Source organism: Budorcas taxicolor, chromosome 2 (assembly GCF_023091745.1).
Source record: "Budorcas taxicolor isolate Tak-1 chromosome 2, Takin1.1, whole genome shotgun sequence".
Classification (NCBI taxonomy): domain Eukaryota; kingdom Metazoa; phylum Chordata; class Mammalia; order Artiodactyla; family Bovidae; genus Budorcas; species Budorcas taxicolor.
In genome coordinates, this window is record NC_068911.1 from 17,269,702 (window position 1) to 17,288,699 (window position 18,998).

An 18,998-nucleotide genomic window follows, 5' to 3' on the forward strand; every position below is an offset into this window, starting at 1 on the left:
GACTCGGAGAGCAGTTAGCACCAGAAGCTGCCTCCACCGTGAGGTGCCACTTCTACCTGGAGGCCCTCTCATGCTGCTTTCGGTGGTTTCTAAGTGCTTTTTAAACTCCTTTTCTATAGAGGGCAGAGCCTCTGTTAAGCCTTTTCATCTGTGTCTATCCTCAGAGGTTGCATAAGACCAATAGGTTAGCCGGGAAACTTTTTAAATTCTGGCAAAGGAACATGACAGATCAGATCAACTGCTTTCTAAACAGGAAATCCATAGTCCTAATTGTTTTTCCACTTAGGAACCTTTTTTCCGAGCTTGAAAAGCTGTGAGTGCTTCCATCAGAAAAAGGGCCCCTTGGCACTGACCCAGGCATTGTGTGTCTCAGCTCTGGCCCCGTCTTGGCCTAAGTGCTGCTTGTTTGAACTGCAGGCCTGTTGGGGGGCTAAATAGGATGAGAGCGAACTCCTTGTTTGAACTGCTGAGAGCCACGCAGAAGGGGGCATGCTGCTGACTGTCAGCAGGGATCTCTCAGACCTCTTCCCTGCGCTGGGACCAGGCTGTGGGTGGCTCCTGAGCCTCAGGAAGGGAAGGTGCGAGGGTCTGTGTGTGTCTCCACAGCGCCCCTCCCCTGATGTGAAGGCAGAGCTGTTTGAGCTCCTTTTCCGGACGCTCCATCACAACTGGAGGTACTTCTTCAAGTCCACCGTCCTGGCCAGTGTGCAGAGGGGCATGGCTGAGGAGCAGATGGAGAACCAACCGCAGTTCAGTGCCATCATGCAGGTAACCTGGAGAGCTGGTGAGGCTGAGTGGAATCCACGAACAGGCAGGCCCCATTCCGGACGCCAGTGCATCTATTGGCTGACTGTACGTCGCGTTGCTTCTCCGGCTCACGGTCCCACTTCCTCTAACGTGGCCGCTTCAGCGGGTGCCACAGAGTGGTGCTTTGAAGCCTCGCAGTTTTGGATCTGAAGCTCAACTCTTGCTCTATACTTGTGATGTTAGTTAATTTCCTGGAGCCTCGGTCTCTCCGTGAAGTAGGGGTAACCCTGCCTGATTCACGGCTTTGTTGTGGGTTACATGAGAGCATACATCGTGTTCCTGGCCCTGGGAGTGCTGGGTCCACGTGAGCTCCCTCTGCCTTGCAGTGGAGTTAGCCCGCGTATAGGCAGCCCCCTGCGTCAGGCACCCCTGGGCCTCCTCACCCGCAGCACTGTGGCAGTTGATCTGCATTTTTCAAAGATAGTTCTGGCTTGTGTGACGGTGGGAGAAGCCCTGCTCTGGGAGTCAGTCTCCCTTTCCGATCAAGTGTGATGCTTGTGAGCCCTGGGGGCCGAGCACACAGAGGGTGGCCAGCTGCTCCCTGACTGCTTTTAGGCACGCTCCTTGTTCTGCACTCAGCTGTACAACTTTTTTATTTTAAGTCTCGGTCAAAGTAGAGGGTTATTTTTATTTTCTGATTTTTCAGTGCTAGTTTTTCCTCATAGAGAATCCAAAGGGGTTTCTACTGTTCTTCACTTTAGCTCCGCTCCAACACACACACGCATGAGACACACTCCTGGTATGGAAGAGCAATTGTTGCACCCCTGGTCTCGCCAGTTTTTTTGCTGTTCTTCCATCTCCGACACCACATGGCTGGCCTGGGTTTGGAGTATTCAGGTGCCTTCTCCCCTCCCCTCCTACCTCCTTCTTCAACTCTGTCCTTGCTTTTAAGGTGCTTTTGGTAGACAGACGGCTAGTCCTCCACTCAGGACTGGTGAAAGCCACTTTGGAAAACAGCTTCACAGTTTGGCGGTTTCTTACAAAGTTAAACATGTAGTTACTCCATGATCTGGCAATCTCGCCTCTAAATTTTTTACCTAAGGTAAATGAAGACATGTTATTCCCACAGACTGTACAGAGATGTTACAGCAGCTTAGTTGCCAAAAGCTGGAAACAATCCAAATATCCATCAGGCGGTGACTAGATAGCCGGTTGACACCTGCCCCTCAGCAGTGAAAAGGCACGTTCTCACCGATGCAGCAATGCCGTGGCCTCGCAGTACCTTGCACCCAGTACAAGGAAACCAGCTCCAAAGGGTTGCTTTGGAAACACTGCCGATTCCATCCCATCATATGACACGTGTTTTGGAAAAAGCAAATCCTGAGGAACAGAGAGTGAGCAGTGGTTGCCTAGGGTAGGAGGGGAGGAAGGCCGTGAAATTAAAAGACTCTTGCTCCTCGGAAGGAAAGCTGTGACAAGTCTAGACAGCGCATCAAGAGACACTAAGAGACAGCCTCTGCTGGCAAAGGCCGCACAGTCACAGCCATGGCTTTGCCAGGAGCCACGTATGGGTGTGAGAGGGAAACCATGAAGACGGCTGAGGGCCAAAGAATTGATGCTTTTGAGCTGTGCTCATGGAGAAGACTCTTGAGAGTCTCTTGGACTGCAAGGAGATCCAACCAGCCAATCCTAAAGGAGATCAGTCTTGAATATTCATTGGAAGGACTGATGCTAAAGCTGAAGCTCCCAGTACTTTGGCCACGTGACACGAAGAGTCGACACGTTGGAAAAGACCTTGTTGCTGGGAAAGATGGAAGGCAGGAGGAGAAGGGGGCAGCAGAGGAAAAGATGGTTAGATGGCATCGCTGACTCAGCAGACCTGAATTTGCGCACACTCTGAGAGGTTGTGGACAGGGAAGCCTGGCGTGCTTATGGGGTTGCAAAGAGTCGGACATGACTGAGGGGCTGAACAACAGCAGCAGCAGGGGGTGAGGACTGACCGCAGCGGGGGCGTGAGGGGACTTTCTGAGGAGAGGAAATCTTTGTTAGTGATGATCGTGGTGGTTAGATTCCTCTGTGTGTTGCTTAGAACCACATGATGGTGAACATCAAAGGGGTGAATTTTACTCTGTTACACTTCAATAAACATGATTAAAAAATAAAACCATTGGATGTCGTGAAGGTTTCATCACGGCACAAGGATTATAAGACCCCCTTCTTATAGTTTAGGAGCCCAGGGACAGAATGATGAAGCTGTCAGCTGGCCTGTTGTGGGGTGTGTCTTGCCCGCCAATGGGTTTGCGTTTCATTGGCCTACCCTGCTCCTCCTCAGTCAGACTGCTTTTATAATTTGTACGTGTTGTTCTCTTTGGCTGTGCTGGGTCTTCATTGCTGTGTGAGGGCTTTTCTCCAGCTCTCTCATGGCGAGCAGGGACTGCTCTTTAGCTGTGGCACACAGGCTCCTTGCCACGGCTTCTCACTGTGGAGCGCAGACTCTAGGGCGCGCGGGCTTCAGGAGTTGTGGTTCCCAGGCTCTAGAGCACAGGCTCAATAGTTGTGGCCCGTGGGCTCAGTCACTCCTTGGCCTGTGATCAGGGATGGAACCTATGTCTCCTGCATTGGCAGGCGGATTCATTACCACTGAACCCCCAGGAAAGCCCCCTCCTCAGTCACTTCCTGTTGGAGCAGGCCTCTTCGTACTTAGAGTGGGGAGGGTGAACGAGTAACGGAATTCCACAGCCCAGATCCTGCAAAGCAGTTTAAAGATGAGCTATTGCTTAACCCCAAGGCAGAGGCAGCTGGTTGTACAGGAGCTTCAAGGATTTGTGGTTTATAATACCTGGGATGCCATGGAGAGGGTGGCTTATGGGTGAGTAGTTGGCATGAGCCGGGGGTCGGCAGCCTCTGGTGTATTTGCCTTGGTATTTGCTGAGGTATTTGCCTTGAGGTGTTAGCTTCTTCCTCCAAAGACAGACTCTGTGAAGGAGGTTAGAGGTTTATTACAAAAGGGTCAAGATGCAACCAAGTAAGTGAGGCCCAGTGGGGAGTTCTTGGGAGCCCAGACTACACAGGAGCATTCCAAAGATCTGACCAGATGGGCCAGGAGAGCGAGGCAGCAGGCGCCCTCACCCTGTGTTGACATGGGGAGCCGCCAGCAAGTATTGGGTCTCTGGGTATAGGGAGGTGCCCTGGATGGGCTGGATCTAAGGGTGTGTAAAGGTCGCTAATAAAACGGTGGTCTTACTTCCTAGGCTTTTGGACAGTCCTTTCTCCAGCCCGATATCCACCTATTTAAACAAAACCTCTTTTACTTGGAGACTCTCAACACCAAGCAGAAGCTGTACCACAAGGTGAGTGCCCCGCCAGCTCTCAGATAAAGGCTTCGTTGTCAGGGGTGTCATGGGCCCAGGCCTAGCCCCCCCGGTCGGTGGCTGCGGAGCCTGCCGGCCTGCTGCTCACCCCGCTCGTCCGTCTGTCTGTCTGCAGAAGATCTTCCGGAGCGCCATGCTCTTCCAGTTCGTGAACGTGCTGCTCCAGGTCCTGGTGTGCAGGTCCCACGACCTCCTGCAGGAGGACATCGGCATCGCCATCTACAACATGGCCTCTGTGGACTTCGATGGCTTCTTCACGGCCTTCCTCCCGGAGTTCCTCACCAGCTGCGACGGTGTGGATGCCAACCAGAAAAACGTGCTGGGGCGCAATTTCAAGATGGATCGGGTGAGGAGAGGGAGGCCCGGCTGAAGGGAGGAGGGCAGGCGTGGGCGCTCAGGCCTGGCGCCTGTTCCGAGAGGCGGAGCAGGCTGCCTCGGGCATGCTCCGCTGTAGCTCGTGCGGCTCCTGGGGGACTCGGTGCTGTGACCAGACTGAGGGGCACACGCTGTCCCTCGGGGTGGCCTCTGTGGCGAGTATATTCTTTGTCTCTGCTGCTCAGCCCCCAATCCCTGTTCTGGCCCCAGCCATCCACCTGGTTTGTCTCAGCTTCTTTGCACCCTGTCGAGCCCACCTCTGAGTAGGGCCCAGCTCTTGTTTCGTCTGGGTCGTGAGCTGGCACAGCCCAGACTTGTGACAGACCGAAAAGATTGGTGCTTGGAAGGGAGCCCAGGGTTAGAGGTGGGGCCTTGGGCTCTTCTCAGATGCTAGGCACAGAGGGGCTGACCTGTTGCCGGGGCCTGGGAGGAGCCTCCTGGCGTTCACACTCTTCCCCACGCTGTTCCCCCGGAGGCAGTCAGGTGGCTGGGCAGCCCCTCAGGTGGGAGCTGGGGTGGTGAGGTCTCTGGAGTGTGGGAAGCCATCCCTGCTGGTGTGTCTGGGTCCCGTGGTGCTGGCTCTTCTGCCCTGGGGCTTCCTTGCTGGGCCCTCACCGGCCCTCTTCCTTCCTGTTTACCCTGCCAAGTCTTCGCTGCTTGCCTGCCAGGAGGCTCTTCCAGGACCTTTATGTGTCCAATAATTTTTTGTCTTCTGCCTCCTCACCCTTGGCGCAGTGACGCCTGCTCCTTCTGTGTCCTCTCAGTGTTGCTGACCTGACCTGTGTGAAACAGCCTGTCCACCTACCTCTTCAGGGGCACGTGTTGCTCTTGCTGGGGAAACTCCACATGCTCCTTGATCATCTCCTCTGTGATACGTGGCAGGATCACTCTTTGTTAGACTCAGCTCCTGTTTTCCCTTGTCTTGGAGTCTTTCTCTCCCTGGGATTGATGTTGTTTTCTCCTGAGCTTCTTGAAGTTCACTTCAGCTAGTTCACTTCAGTCCTTGTCCTGGAGGCCCTAGTGTTCAGTGATTGGTTTCTAGTGGTGCCATTGTTAGGTCGACTTCTGGATTTAAACAGTGGCTTTCAAGTGCATCGAGCACCTGGGGTGCTTTTGCAGCAGTACTCCTGTGTTTCACTCAGGAAATTTGAACGTGGCATTCAGGAGCCATTGATTTTAAAAACATCCCTGGGTTTGTTTTCACGAGGATGAAATAAGTAGTCAGTGCCTTCATTCATTCATCCACCGTGTAGTTGAAGCTGGCTGCGTCTCAGGCCCTGTGCCAGGGTTTCCGGGAGCACCACTCACCCTGCCTGCAAACATCTTGCTGGGAAGACAGGCAACAGCGACCTCTGTGGACCTCGCTGAGCCAAGCACCTTATGTGTTTGGTTTTTAAAAAAATTTTTATTTTATTTATTTATTTTTGGCTGGGCTGGGTCTTTGTTGCTGCTCGGGATTCTCTCTAGTTTTAGAGAGTGGCGGCTGCTCTCTATCCGTGGTGCGCAGGCTTCTCGCTGTGGTGGCTCCTCTCGTTCTGGAGCACTGACTGAGACGCACCGGCTTCAGGAATCGTGGCTCACTGGTTGGAGAGCACAGGCTCAGTAGTTGTGATGCACGGGCTTAGTTGCTCCACTGCATGTGGGATCTTCCCGGATCAGGGATTCTGCATTGACAGGTGGATTCTTTCCTACTGAGCCACTAGCTCAGTGGAGCTGGTGGAGCTCAGCTCCATTGACTTCTTTAAACCCTGCTTCACAGAGGAGCCCAGGCTCAGAAAGGTCAGCAGTACAGAACTTGGGATTGGTAGATTCAAGAAGCAGGATCCAGAGCTAGGGGTTCTGGCTCCGGAACCTGTGCTCTGTCCACGGGCAGGGAGAGCCACGGGCCTCCGAGAGCTCGGAGCAGAGGCGCTGACCTCCCTGGTTGAGGCCAGGAAATAGATCATATCTGAGTGGCCTTTTTGGAAGAGGCAGCCTTTGAGAGGAGGGAGGGTAGCCAGGTGGCCTTGCAGGTGTGGACAAGCACTGTAGATGTTCCTCTGTGTGTGGACCTGCAATCCGGCGTTACTGATCCAATCCCCAAGTGAAGAAGATGACCTCTGGTGGTCCCATAGTGGTCCGTGGCTGACTTTGGGCTTCCCGTGGGAGGCTTTCTCTGTTTGCACTCTGTGGCCAGCAGGCTAGGTGTCGGGTGGCATGTAGGCCGCTTCCGATGTGTGATGCGTGACTGGCGCAGGGCCTGCCTGGGCCCTGGTTGGAGACGGTTCTGCAGAGGGGCCTGGCTGGCCATGGGGAAGTGACTTCCGTCTGGACGCCCTCCCTTCCGGCCTGTGTCACCGGGGCAGGTTTCCTAGTCTCTCTGTGCTTCACTCTTTTCCCCCTTCCAGTGGCAGTGCTAACAGTCTGTGTCGCAGGCTGGCCGTGAGGATTGAATGAGTTCGTCTCCAAATTGCTTGGGGACAGGGCCTGGCACGTGGTGGGCACTAGGGCCGTGCCAGCTGTCGTTCTTTTCCTCTTGCCGTGCTTTTGCTCACGTGTGGGGCAAAGAATGAGGACAGTTTCGAGTCTGGTAGAGGGTCCACAGAGCCCCGAACACCCTGTGGGAAGCAGTGGCTGAGAGGTGTGGGTGGTTTGGGTGTTGTGTGGGGCTGGGCTGCAGCTGTGCCCCTGCCTTCCAGGACCTGCCCTCGTTCACCCAGAATGTGCACAGGCTGGTCAACGACCTGCGCTACTACCGGCTCTGCAATGACAGCCTGCCCCCTGGCACCGTGAAGCTCTAGGTGTGGCCTGCTCACCGCCGGAGGGACCCCGACTCCTGCTGCTGCCCCTGCACCACCTCCGCCTGCGGCCACCGGTGTCTCCTGACCAGCCTTGGCTGCTCCTCTGACGCTCACAACTCCTCCGTGCTCCTGTCTTGCTGCCCGCCCAGCAGAACTGGCTCCGGGGCATCTCAGCACCAGCTGAAGGGCATGGGGTGTTTGGAGCAGGCGGGGGTCATGCGGCCAGGTACCAGGGCAGCGCCGGGACGCCCTGTCAGGTGGTCTGTGCCGATCATGCGTGTCAGTCACCAGGCAGCGATGCCAAGGACAGCTGCGACGGTGCCACCTTCCCACCATTCCACCCCCCTGGCCCAGCCCGCTCAGGAGAGGCATGACGCTGGGGCTGCATTGGCGCTTCCGTCAGGCCTCTCCTCCCTCCCCCTAAATTGCCTTGAAGTCTCTGCTGTTTGTCAGAGATTTGCAGACTCATGGGTTTTTTTTTTTTTGGTTGTTCTTGTTTTCTCATCATTCCATTGTGATACTAAGAAACTAAGAAGCTTAATGAAAAAATAAAATGCTTATGTTGTTGTTATATAAACGTTGGTTAGGGAGCTTCTTTTCCACTCAAAACTTTCTCAAGAGGAAAAAAAAAAAACACCACCACTTCCTCAGGGTCCAGCATCCAGGTGAAGGGTCAGGCCTGGCGGGGAGCGGGACCATGAGGGGTGGGCCCTGCATCGGTGCCCTGGGAGAGCCCTTCCCAGGACTGGCTTCCATTCCACCCTCTTCTCGACAACGTCTTTAACCACGAGAAGACTCAGGGGCCCCCCCGTTTCTCATGTTCAGGAAGGGCGGGGGACTTGGTTCCACTGATGGTTTCCCTAGTGGAGCGGGCTCTGGCGTCTGGGTGGTGCCCACCCTCTTGCTCATCGAGCCATGTCCACTCCTCCCCCTCCCAGGGAGTGGGCCCCTTGGGGTCCCAGGGTCTCAGCCGAGAGCGGCAGGGCGGCGGGGGTCTCCTGATGGACTTTCTGAGAGTGGTGGCTGGAGAAGGGAAGGAGGGTGTAGCCATTCATGTGAGGGGCGAGGAGTGGGTGAGACTCGGGCTCACTGGTGTGTCAGGAAACAGACACATGGGCAGAGATGGCACTTGTCCTGGGAGTTTCTGGGCTAATGGATCAGTGCAACTCCTGCTTCAGGTGTGATGGGGAGTGGATGACAGGACTGGGTTGCTTCTCATGAGGAATACCACGCCTGGCAGGAGGAGGTATGCTCACCTGAAAGTAAGGGTGGGTTAAGGGTCAGGGTCAGGGTTGTCGATAGAACTGGAGAGGAAGGGAGCTGGCTGATGGCTTCTCCTTCCAGGGCCTTTCTTGATCAGAATCGCTTTGGTGGGAGTGGGGCCCTGGGGCGGGTTTGAGCTGGGTGTGTGTTTATGCACACAGTCCCCTGTTCCTTGTCAGTCACAGCCTCCCAGCTGCAGCTAGCCCCACTTCTGAGTTCATAGAGGAGGGAATTGAACGTCAGTCACTCTCCTACAGAAGGGAATTAGCATCCAGTTATTCTCAGGCTATAAATACTACCTCACCTGTCTGCTTGGCAAGGCCAGGAGCAATGTCTATGCCGGCATTATGAAAGGGCTTTCTGAACGCCTGGAGATGGAGGGGATGGGTTTGGTCCCCTGTGAGCTCCACTCATGAAACACAAGGCAGGACCTGGGATGGTAGAAGAAAGGCCCTGAGCAGTGAGGTGGGTTGGGATGGAGGGTTTTTATTCCAACACTGACAGGCACGACCCCTGCTGTGTGGATTGTAGTGAGCTCTCGGGCCTTGGAGGTGGACAGGAGGCTGGATGACCTGCAGGAAGGCAGCCTCCCCTCGGGGGAGGTGCGACAGCTCTGATCTGATGCCTCCTGACTGCAGTGTACCGCAAGGAAAGATCCTGCGTGTCACAACCAAGACCCACTGCCACCAAATAAATATTTTAGAAGTTATTTCTGTGAATTTTCTTTCCTATATGTGTGTAGAAATGAACAATTTTCTCATTCTTCCTTTCTTTTAAAAAATTGAAGTCCCATTGTTTTTATAGTCTCCCTTTTATTTACTTAACATCACCATTTTCTCATGTTATTAAGTGTTAATCGCTCAGTTGTGTCCAACTCTTTGCAGCCCTAGGTACTGTAGCCCACCAGGCTCCTCTATCCATGGAATTCTCAAGGCAAGAATGGTGCAGTGGGTTGCTATGCCCTCCTCCAGGGGGATCTTTCTGGCCCAGGGATTGAACCTGGGTCTCATTGCATTGCAGGCAGATTCTTTACCATCTGAGCCAGCAGGGAAGCCCCATTATTAAGTATTACACTGAGTGTTATTATGTATTATACTAAATCATGATTTTAAACCTTGGACGGTATTGTAATTGGAAAGAACAAATCTGACTCCATGTTTGAGCTGTTTCTTTTGCTTGAACCTTTGTATCCTGTTCCTTTTGCTTGGAGTTAAGAATATTGCCTATTGCCTAAAATACACAGGATAGGCGGTTCGCAAGGCTCCAACCTTTAAGAGTATACCATTTTTCTATTCATATAGAGATAAAAAGTTGTAGAACAGAGAATGACATTTGTTTTGCTGGAGGTTTACAGGAACATCTTGACCTAACCTATGTGGATGGAAGATAGCTGCATCAAGAAGTTTGCGACAACCAACAGCACCCCTCTGTCACCTGGCCTTTAAAAATGCTTTTCTGAAATCCTTCAGGGAGTTCAGGGTTTGGCGGGCATGAGCCTCCTGTCTCCTTGTGTGGCCCTGCAATAAACCTTTCTCTGCTCAAACTCCGACATGTTGGTATTGTTTGGTCTCACTGTGCGTAGGGCACATGAACCTCAGTTCAGTAATTGTATTCTTTCATATGGTGATAACCATGATTTGCTTACAGTTTTTTTTTTTTTTAATTTTATTACAAATGAAGCTGCAGTGAACATCTTTGTACATAAATCTTGGTGCACTTGTGTGATTATTTCCATAGGTTCAGTCCTGCATGTGAAATTGCTGCGTCAAATATTTTTGAGGCTTACGATAGGTATCAGTGGGGCCTGATTTCTATTTCAGGAGAAGGCTGAAAGTTACAGATTTCAGAGCTGCTCAATGTCTGTGCTATAAGACTCCAAGTCAGCCCCTGGCTTTGTGGATCTCAGGGCCTCTGAGCCCCCAGGGGCGCCTGGCTGGTTAGTGGCAGCCTAAACAGGCCTCCTGCCCACTTCTGAGCCACGTTGTTGTCTCTGAGGGACACCTCTGCAAGGCGGCTGGGACCCGGGGGAGAAGAGGTTACAGTTCTAGTCCACTCCTTGGGCCTTGACAGGAACCATAACTGATGGTGGTTCATCAGTTCAACAAACTTACCATCTGCCTTCTTAAGCCAGGTGCTAGGCTGCAACGAAAGATTTGGAGACAAGCAAGACACGGCCTGTGTCTGCAAGGAACTCACAGACCATTGAGAAAGGCAAAGAGATCATTGCAGAATGTGTACTAGACTTCCCCGGTGGTACAGTGGGTAAGAATCCATCTGCCCGTGGAGAGGACACGGGTTCAATCCCTGGTCCAGGAAGATTCCACTTGCTGCAGGGCAGGTAAGCCAGTGCACCGCCACTCCTGAGCCCGCAAGCTGCAGCTACTGAAGCCTGCTCGCCTAGAGCCCATGAGAAGAGCCAAAAAGAGAAGCCACCGTGATAAGCCTGAGCACCACAATGAAGTGTAGCCCCTGCTCACTGCTAGAGAAAGCCCACACAGCAACGAAGACCCCGCACAGCCGAAAAACAGAATCTAAGTATTCAGGACTGTTGGGGGTGATGGGGGTGAAGAGTCTAGGAAGTGGACAGAGGGTTGTTGAACTAGGGGGTCAGGGGAGGCTTCGTTGCAGGTGTCACCTGAGCAGGCTCTCACCTGGGGCAAGGGGTGGAGGAAAGGTGAAGACCCAGGTCCAATAGCATCTTCAGGCTGGTGAGCCAGGCTGGGACTAGCTGGAGACGTTTTGAAGACTGCCACGAAGCTTTGGTGGACAGATGGGTGGGGTGACTAAAACCTTCCTTCCAAACCAGGATGTGTTGAGCGAGAAGAGATTATCAACAGCAATTCTGGGACTGCAGGTGTCAGCTGGGGCTCCTGTTCTCCTTGGTCCTGGAGGAGAAAGTGTCTGGCCCTGGGAGGCTTGTTTCACCGTAGCAGATCTTCCCTAGTTGGTCACGTATAAAGAATCGGCCTGCAATGCAGTAGGTCTGGGTTTGATTCCTGGGTTGGGAAGATCCCCTGGAGAAGTGGATGGCAACCCACTCCCCAGTATTCTTGGCGGGGGAATCCCCATGGACAGAGGAGCCTGGCGGGCTCCAGTCCATGGGGTTGCAATGAGTAGGACACAGCTGAGTGACTAACACAAAGACAGACGACCCCCGATGTCCTTCCATTCAGCTTCAGGAGCAGCCTCCTGGCTCATTGGGAGGGGTCGACTCTGAGCTGGTCCCAGCCCTGAGACAGAGGATGCTCAATAGTGTATTCCGCTGCTGCAGTCTGACCGGTTTGGGTTGTCTCCGCACCAGCTCTGGGGGAAAGCAGGGCTCCTCCCTGACCCTCTGGATGAGCCGGCTGCCCTCCCCCAGGCCCTCCCCTCCTCAGGAGCTCTGCCCGCCCCTTGACACAGGCTTCCTCGCTGACCCCGCAGCGCCTGTGTCCCCCACCAGGGTCGGGTCCTGGAAGGCCGGGGCGCGTCTGTATCCCCAGTGCTGTGTGTAGGGCCTGGCCTGGGACAGGTGCCCCCAGAACACTTGAGTGCGCGAGGATCTCTCCAGATTTATCCAAATGGGTTTTTCCTCACAGGTGGAAGCTGGAGTCACACTGGGGTCTCTTCTGGCTGATTTCTCGCATAATGAAGCTGTATCCTTGGTGTCTGCTCGTATCGCCTGGCCTTGCTTTCAGGCTCCTCAGGGAGAAGCGCTCGAGTGAACGGCTCTTCAGTGAAGGATTTCTTCAGTTCAAGGACTCCCTTTTCCGCTCTCCCGTCTGCATCATTTGGAGACATCTTTTAAGAGCCACTTTAATTAACTGGCTCAGGCCCTTGAGGGAGGTGGTAGATTTCACCGCCGACCTGGGTTTTGTAGCCTCTTGGGTCTAAGCCAAGAGCCTTGTGTGGTGGTGGTGGTGGAGGGCAAGGAGAGAAAGACTAATGGTTTAAACACCTCCAGTAGCTCCAGTGTTTAAAAATATATTTGATTTATTGTATTTGTTACCTGCACTGGGTCTTAGTTGCAGCTTGTGGGATCTAGTTCCCCGACCAGGGATTGAACCTAGGCCTGCATTGGGAGTGTGGAGTCTTAGCAACCGGACCACAGGGGAAGTCCCACAGCTCCAGTTTTCCTTCTCTTTATTGTACAAATAATGCATGTTCCTTTCTGATAAAAAGAAAATAAAAATCTCTTAAGGCATTATGATGACCCTTTCCCTGTGTGTCTGTATATCCACACATCTCTTTCAGGGTGAACCAGACAATGTTACATGCATGGCAGGGTCCGAGCCCCTTAGGCCCCTCTGCATGTACACGCCTTTTGGTGGGTCACAGGCCGCTTAGAGAACTCAGCTGTCTTTGGCTGTTTCTGCCAAGACATGACTGGGGCTGGTGAGAGAGAAGCGGCCCCTGGAACACTGTGAGAGGTAATCTGGGCCCTCATTTCTCTCGGACCCACATGAGTGTCTGGAGTTAGCATGAGGCCTGAAACAGGAGGCTCATCCAGAGGCGCAGCTCCTTCCAGAGGAGCCATCAGATGCTGTCTACTCTTGGAGCCCTCGAGGAGGGCTTACCTGCCATTTTTGCCGAGGTGGGGCCTGTGGTCCACAGGCTGCCATCAGCCCACCCCGCCTCTCCCCACCAAGTGGATGACTCCTGAGCTGATGGGAATCGCTGCGACCTTGCTTCCAGCCTCTGAAGGGCACTGGAGTAGAAGTGATTCAGGCTCCGGAGAAGGACGTGCACTGCATCTCCAACTTCCTTCCCCTGAGCCTGCCCGGGGAGGGGCTGGGAACTCCGAGGAAGCTGTGAAAAAGTGAAAGTGTTAGTCACTCAAGTCATGTCCACTCTGCGACCCCATGGACTGTAGCCTGCCAGGCTCCTCTGTCCATGGGATTCTCCGGGTAAGCATACTGGAGTGGGTTGCCATTGCCTTCTCCGGGGGATCTTCCCGACCCAGGGATTGAGCCTCGATCTCCTGCGTTGCAGGTAGATTCTTTACCATCTGATTTGTGTTGTGCCATTTTCAAAAATGGTTCCCACCTGCCGCTGGAGACAGGCTGCCTTCCAGATCCTGTCCAGGGCTTGCCCTCTGCAGGCACCCACCTCACCCCCTTAGGATTCTTTGCTCTTAGAGCACACGCTTACAGAGGAGAAGATTGAGACTCAGAGAGAGGAGGTGACTTGCCCACGTCCCTGGCAAAGCTGGGGTCCCATTTTAGGGCTGTGTTCTCCCCTGCTTGCGTTCTTTCTGCTGTGCTAGTGCTCATGGAGGCGCCAGCCTCGGCTCAGCCGCGCTGCGGGCGTGGCACGCACAGGGGCCTGGAAGCTTCTGTGCTCCTGTCAGTCATTCCTAAGCCCATATTCCTTTTTTTCAGCCACACTGGCACATGGGATCTTAGTTCCCCGACCAGGGATCACACCTGTTCCCCTGCAGTGGAAGTGCGGAGTCCTAAACACTGGACCACCAGGAAATTCCTCCTAAGCTCATATTCCAATGAGCTGGACATTTGTCATTATTCCTCTTAAATCTGAAGGACATTGGGGCCCGGAGGGGTTATGTGGCTTGCCCAAGGTCACACAGGCTTCCCAGGTGGCCCAGTGGTAAAGAACCCGCCTGCCCATGCAGGAGATGCAGGAGACCTGGGTTCAATCCCTGGGTCAGGAAGATCCCCTGGAGGAGGAAATGGCAACGCACTCCAGGATTCTTGCCTGGAGAATCCCATGGACAGAGGAGCCTGTGGGCCACAGCCCATGGGGTCGCAAAAGAGTCGGACGCGACTGAAGCGACTGAGCAGGCTTATAAGATCACACAGCTGGCATGCGGCAGGGCGGGGAAACCAGGTCTCCAGGATTCCGAATACTGCTCCCTAGCAGAGCTGCTGCAGCTGCCATGCTCTGTATACTGCTTCCTGACGGGCCCTGGAGGAGGGGCTTTGTGGGTGGGGCTGCGGGGTTTCCAGAGCCTGAGCTGGTTGTGGGGAGAGCAGGAAGCTAAGAGCTCTGAGCCTGGGTCCCTGGGGGCTCAGGTTCACCGTGTCTGCCGGGCCCCATCCCTCTCTCTCTTACTTTCAGAGTCTGTGCGTGTGAGGAACAGACCTGCTTCCTGACGCACAGCAGGCTTCATTCCTAAGTTGGTTTTGCTTTCCCTGGTGGCTTTGAGAGTAGTTTGCAGAGTCCAGTTTGTGTAGGTGGCCCAGGTGGAGTATACTTCTGGGAGGCCCATCCCTGAGCACAAGGCTCCTTGGGGTTTCTCTGTGCGCAGGGGTGCGGAGTCAAGCCACAGCTGTGTAGGTTTCCCTTAATAGGATGGTACGTGTCACTTAACGCTCAGTCTTACTGAACGTGTCACTCACTGGTTCAGTCTGCCAGGCTGTCACCAGGCATTTACTGCGGGACTACACTGTGGCCATTGCTGGGTCGAGGACCCATGCATGGGAAACCATGGGTCCTGCCCTCAACAAAGTGGACTGTGTCCTTTTTAAAAAAAACTTTGAATTTTGTATTGGCATGTGCGCTCAGCTGTGTGTGGCTCTTTGCGACCATAGGGACTGTAGCCCACCCGGCTCCTCTGTCCATGGGATTTTCCAGGCAAGACTGCTAGAGTGGGTTGCCATTTCCTCCTCCAGGGGATCTTCCTGACCCAGGGATTGAACCAGAGTCTCCTGTGTCTCCTCCATTGCAAGGAGATTCTTCACTGCTGAGCCATCAGGGAAGCCCTATGTTATATTGGAGTATAGCCAATTAACAGCGTTGTGATAGCTTCAGGTACACAGCAGAGCAGCTGTGGATGTACATGTATCCATTCCCCTCCAAACTTCCCTCCCATCCAGGCTGCTGCATAACAGTGAGCAGGGTTCCGTGTGCTATGCAGTAGGTCCTTGTCGGTTATGCATTTTAAATAGAGCAGTGTGTACATGGCGGTCCCAAACTCTCTATCTCTTCCCCCATACTTCCCCTCTGGTAACCGTATGTCCAGTTCTTTAAGTCTGTGAGTCTGTTTCTGGTTTGTAATAAGTTCCTTTGTATCATTTCTTTTTAAGGTCCACATATAAGGGATATCATGCATATTTATCTTTCTCTCTAACTTGCTTCACTGTATGACAGTCTTTAGGTCCTTCCAGGTTGCTCCAAATGCAAACTGTTCCATGTCCTTTATATCATCATAATTACTCATGAGAGAGAGAGTGTGTGTGTGTGTGTGCCTGCACATGTGTGTGTGCACATGCGTACATGCACACATTAGGGATGGTGGGCAAAATGAACTCTGATGTGACTCAGGTGTCCACAAAATGTGCCTGTTTCTAGAAATGATCTCATTTTATGCTGGAAAACTGGTGGCTGGAGAAATATATTTTTAAAAAATTTGCCTATTAGGAATGATTCTCTCCAGATTTAAAACAGACTCTTCTGGATAAAATATTCAGTTAAAGTTCCAACTTTAGACAAATTCTGTGAGAGTTTCAAAAGGCACTCTTCCCCCATGCAGGTTCAGCTCCATACCAGGAGAATGGAGGGTGGGCACAATTTCAACCCACACTTGCTCCCTGAGCCAGGCCTTGTTGGACAGTGAGCAACCTGCATAGCTGTCCATGGCGAACTTGTCAAAATCCCCACTGAAATTCGTCTCCAGAGGCCTCCTTTCCCCCGCATCCCTCTTCTTTCCAAGATGGCTTTCAAGGGGAGGGGGCTTATGTGTTTTGATGAGGTTAGGGGAGGGACATCTAGCTCTTATTTTGGATTTTTAATCCTCAGACCAACAGGGCATGAATATCCATCACTGACTCAATTCCGTGTCTGGGGCTAAGTGTGTCTGGGTGCCACTCCCTTGCCTGTGGCTTCTGGCCTTAACTGTCCCCACCAGGACACAGCAGGTGAAATATTAAAGTTGTCACTGGTGTCTGGAGTCTCCATTTCCCTGTCACTCCACCCAGGCCCTGTGGGTTAGGGCTTCCCCTTCCGCCCTCAGCCACCATCTCCTCCCCCTCCAGCGTCCAACCCCCATCACTCTTCCAGAAAACTCTGGACAGGCCATGACAGTAGAAAAAGGAGTTGGTGACAAGAAGTGGCGCCAGAGGGGGACGGAGCCAGAGCTCAGGACAGATGGGCGTCAGTCCTGCTGGTCAGTCGGGCCTCACGCAGGCCGCTGCCCACACGGAGGCTCGACTCATGTGGCTCCCGAGCGGTCTGCCGCTCACAGACTGGTCCAGCAGTTTGGATGTGGTGACAGGTGGCAGTCCCCTTCCCCAGCTTCTTGCTCCATCTTTCCTCTTTCTGGCCCCTCCAGCCTCCAATCCAGCCTCCCGGGGACAGAGTTTGGGGTCAGCCATGGCCTCGCATCCTTGAGGGGGTCAGCAAGGAGAACTAAGAATATTTGATGTCCTAGGGAGGGGGCGCTTCATGACCGCATCCAGACTGTCTCACCTGTCAGTGCTGAGCAGCAGGTGAGAACAGGAGGCTGCCCAGGGAAGCCTGATCAGGCTTGGCGCTCCACCCCGGGGACCTAAACCCCAACCACTGGTCAGGCTTATCCTCTGAAATCTTGGTGTCCCCCACCACGCTCTGCCTCCTACTCCAGGAAGCGACTGGACTCTGTCCTAAACTGGAATCCTAGGTGGGGGCAAATGATGGAGGCAGAGCCTGGGACAGGGAGGCTGGAACGCGAGTATTGCCTTCTATGCCAGGAGATGGACTCCCAATGCGAGAATGGCCCCCAGACACAAAGGCTGTTTAAAAGATGGTGGGCAGCTGCGTGTGTGACCTTTGGCCACTAGATGGCCACACAGGTATTTCTGGATCCCTCTGTCTCCTCCAGCTAGGGCTTCCCTGCCTGCCAATGCGAGAGACGGGGGTTTTGATCCCTAGGTTCAAAAGATCTTCCTCTTTGGAAGATCCCTTGGAGGAAGAAATGGCAACCCACTCCAGTATTCCTGCCTGGAGAACCCCATGGATAGAGGAGCCTGGCAGGCTACAGTCCATGGGGACGCAGAATCTGACATGACTTAGCAACTAACACAGAGAATCCCAGAGGACTCCTCCTGCTAGATGACCCCACAGGCCCTCCCTCCAGGTTGGGGAGGGGGCAACAGTGTGTGTGGGGAGCTGGGCCTGGGCCTTCCTGGGGATCCTGCCTTCTGTCTTCCCCTCCCAGTCCCAAGACCCTCTCTGAAGGTGAGGACGCAGCCAGAGAGGTGGGTGTTTGGGAGCATGGTGGCGCTCAGAGTCCATCAGTTCTTGCCAAGATCTTGAGAGTCAGATTCGGAAAGATCTGGGGTCAAGTTCACACGTTACCACTTCCTACATGCAAGGCTAGATCTGAAACACTAGAAACAGTGTAGGACCAACTCCCCTGCCCCCAACCCCAAAGGAATTAAAAATAAAAATGCTAAGTCAATTGTACCTCAGTAAAACTGGGGATAAGAAAAAAAATCGAAGTCATAGAACTAGATTTAATATTGCAAAGTGATGTTACACTTGTCTGTGGGCTGATTTCTCTTAGTCAGTCAGCCCAGCTGTGTGACCTCGGGCAAGTCGCTTGGGCTCTCTGCTCCTCAGTCCTCAGCTGTAAAGGGGAATTAGTATGAGTTCTTCCCAGGATTGTTGAAGGACCACGTGAGGTGATGGATGTATTCAGCTTCAAGCCTGGGTTGCCGTAGTTGCGATAGAACAGTGGTCCTTCGGATTGTTACTGATATAGACTCCTTTGGGCTGTTGGGGTGTGTAATCCACAGAGCGTGAGGCCTGGCTTTGGCCAGTCAGGTTGGGGGATTGGGAGTTCAGTCGATCTGTTGTTGTTTAGTCACTTAAGTCATGTCTGACTCCTTGCAACCCCATGGACTGCAGCATGCCAGGCTCTTCTGTCCTCTCCTATCTCCTGGAGTTTGTTCAGGTTCGTGTCCATTGAGTTGGTGATGCTATCTAACTATCTCATCCTTTGCTGCCCCCTTTTCCTTTTGCCTTCAATCTTTCCCAGCATCAAGGTCTTTTCCAGTGAGTTGGCTCTTCACATCAGGTGGCTAAAGTAGTGGAGCTTCAGCTTCAGCATCAGTCCTTTGAATGAGTACTCAGTGTTGATGTCCTTTACGATTGACTGGTTGGATCTCCTTGCTGTCCAAGGGACTGTCAAGAATCCTCTCCAACACCACAGTTTGAAAGCATTAGTTCTTTGGAGCTCAGAGTTCTTTATAGTCCAATTCTCACGTCCATTCATGACTACTGGAAAAACCATAGCTTTGACTCTATGAACTTTGGCCAGCAAAGTGAAGTCTCTGCTTTTTAATATGCTGTCTAGGTTCAGCTGATACGTGATTGTAAAGGATAGAGTCAGCCTGAGAACACTGTCAGACACATGGGCCAGGTGTAGACGTGAGGCAGTTGTCAGGAGAGGAGATAGTCCTGGGCTGGGCATCCCCCCAGGTCCCTCATGCACTCCCCAAACATTGGCCCCTGGGAGAGGTTATTCTCACTTTTTTTGCCTTAA

At 53.2% G+C, this 18,998-nt stretch overlaps 1 protein-coding gene across 4 annotated transcripts in view; it reads left to right on the forward strand.

Moving 5' to 3' along the window:
• XPO6 (exportin 6) overlaps positions 1-8,023 on the forward strand; it is a 107,604-nt gene extending 99,581 nt beyond the window's left edge. The window contains exons 24-27 of one of the 4 annotated variants that reach the window (XM_052636379.1): positions 607-768; positions 3,999-4,097; positions 4,234-4,464; positions 7,172-8,023. In XM_052636379.1, coding sequence (XP_052492339.1) covers positions 607-768; positions 3,999-4,097; positions 4,234-4,464; positions 7,172-7,273 — 594 coding nt within the window. In that variant the 3' untranslated portion in view covers positions 7,274-8,023. The remainder of the gene's footprint in view (positions 1-606; positions 769-3,998; positions 4,098-4,233; positions 4,465-7,171) is intronic. The other 3 variants (XM_052636378.1, XM_052636381.1, XM_052636380.1) reach the window with 3 other exon arrangements.
• The last annotated feature ends 10,975 nt before the right edge of the window (positions 8,024-18,998 follow it).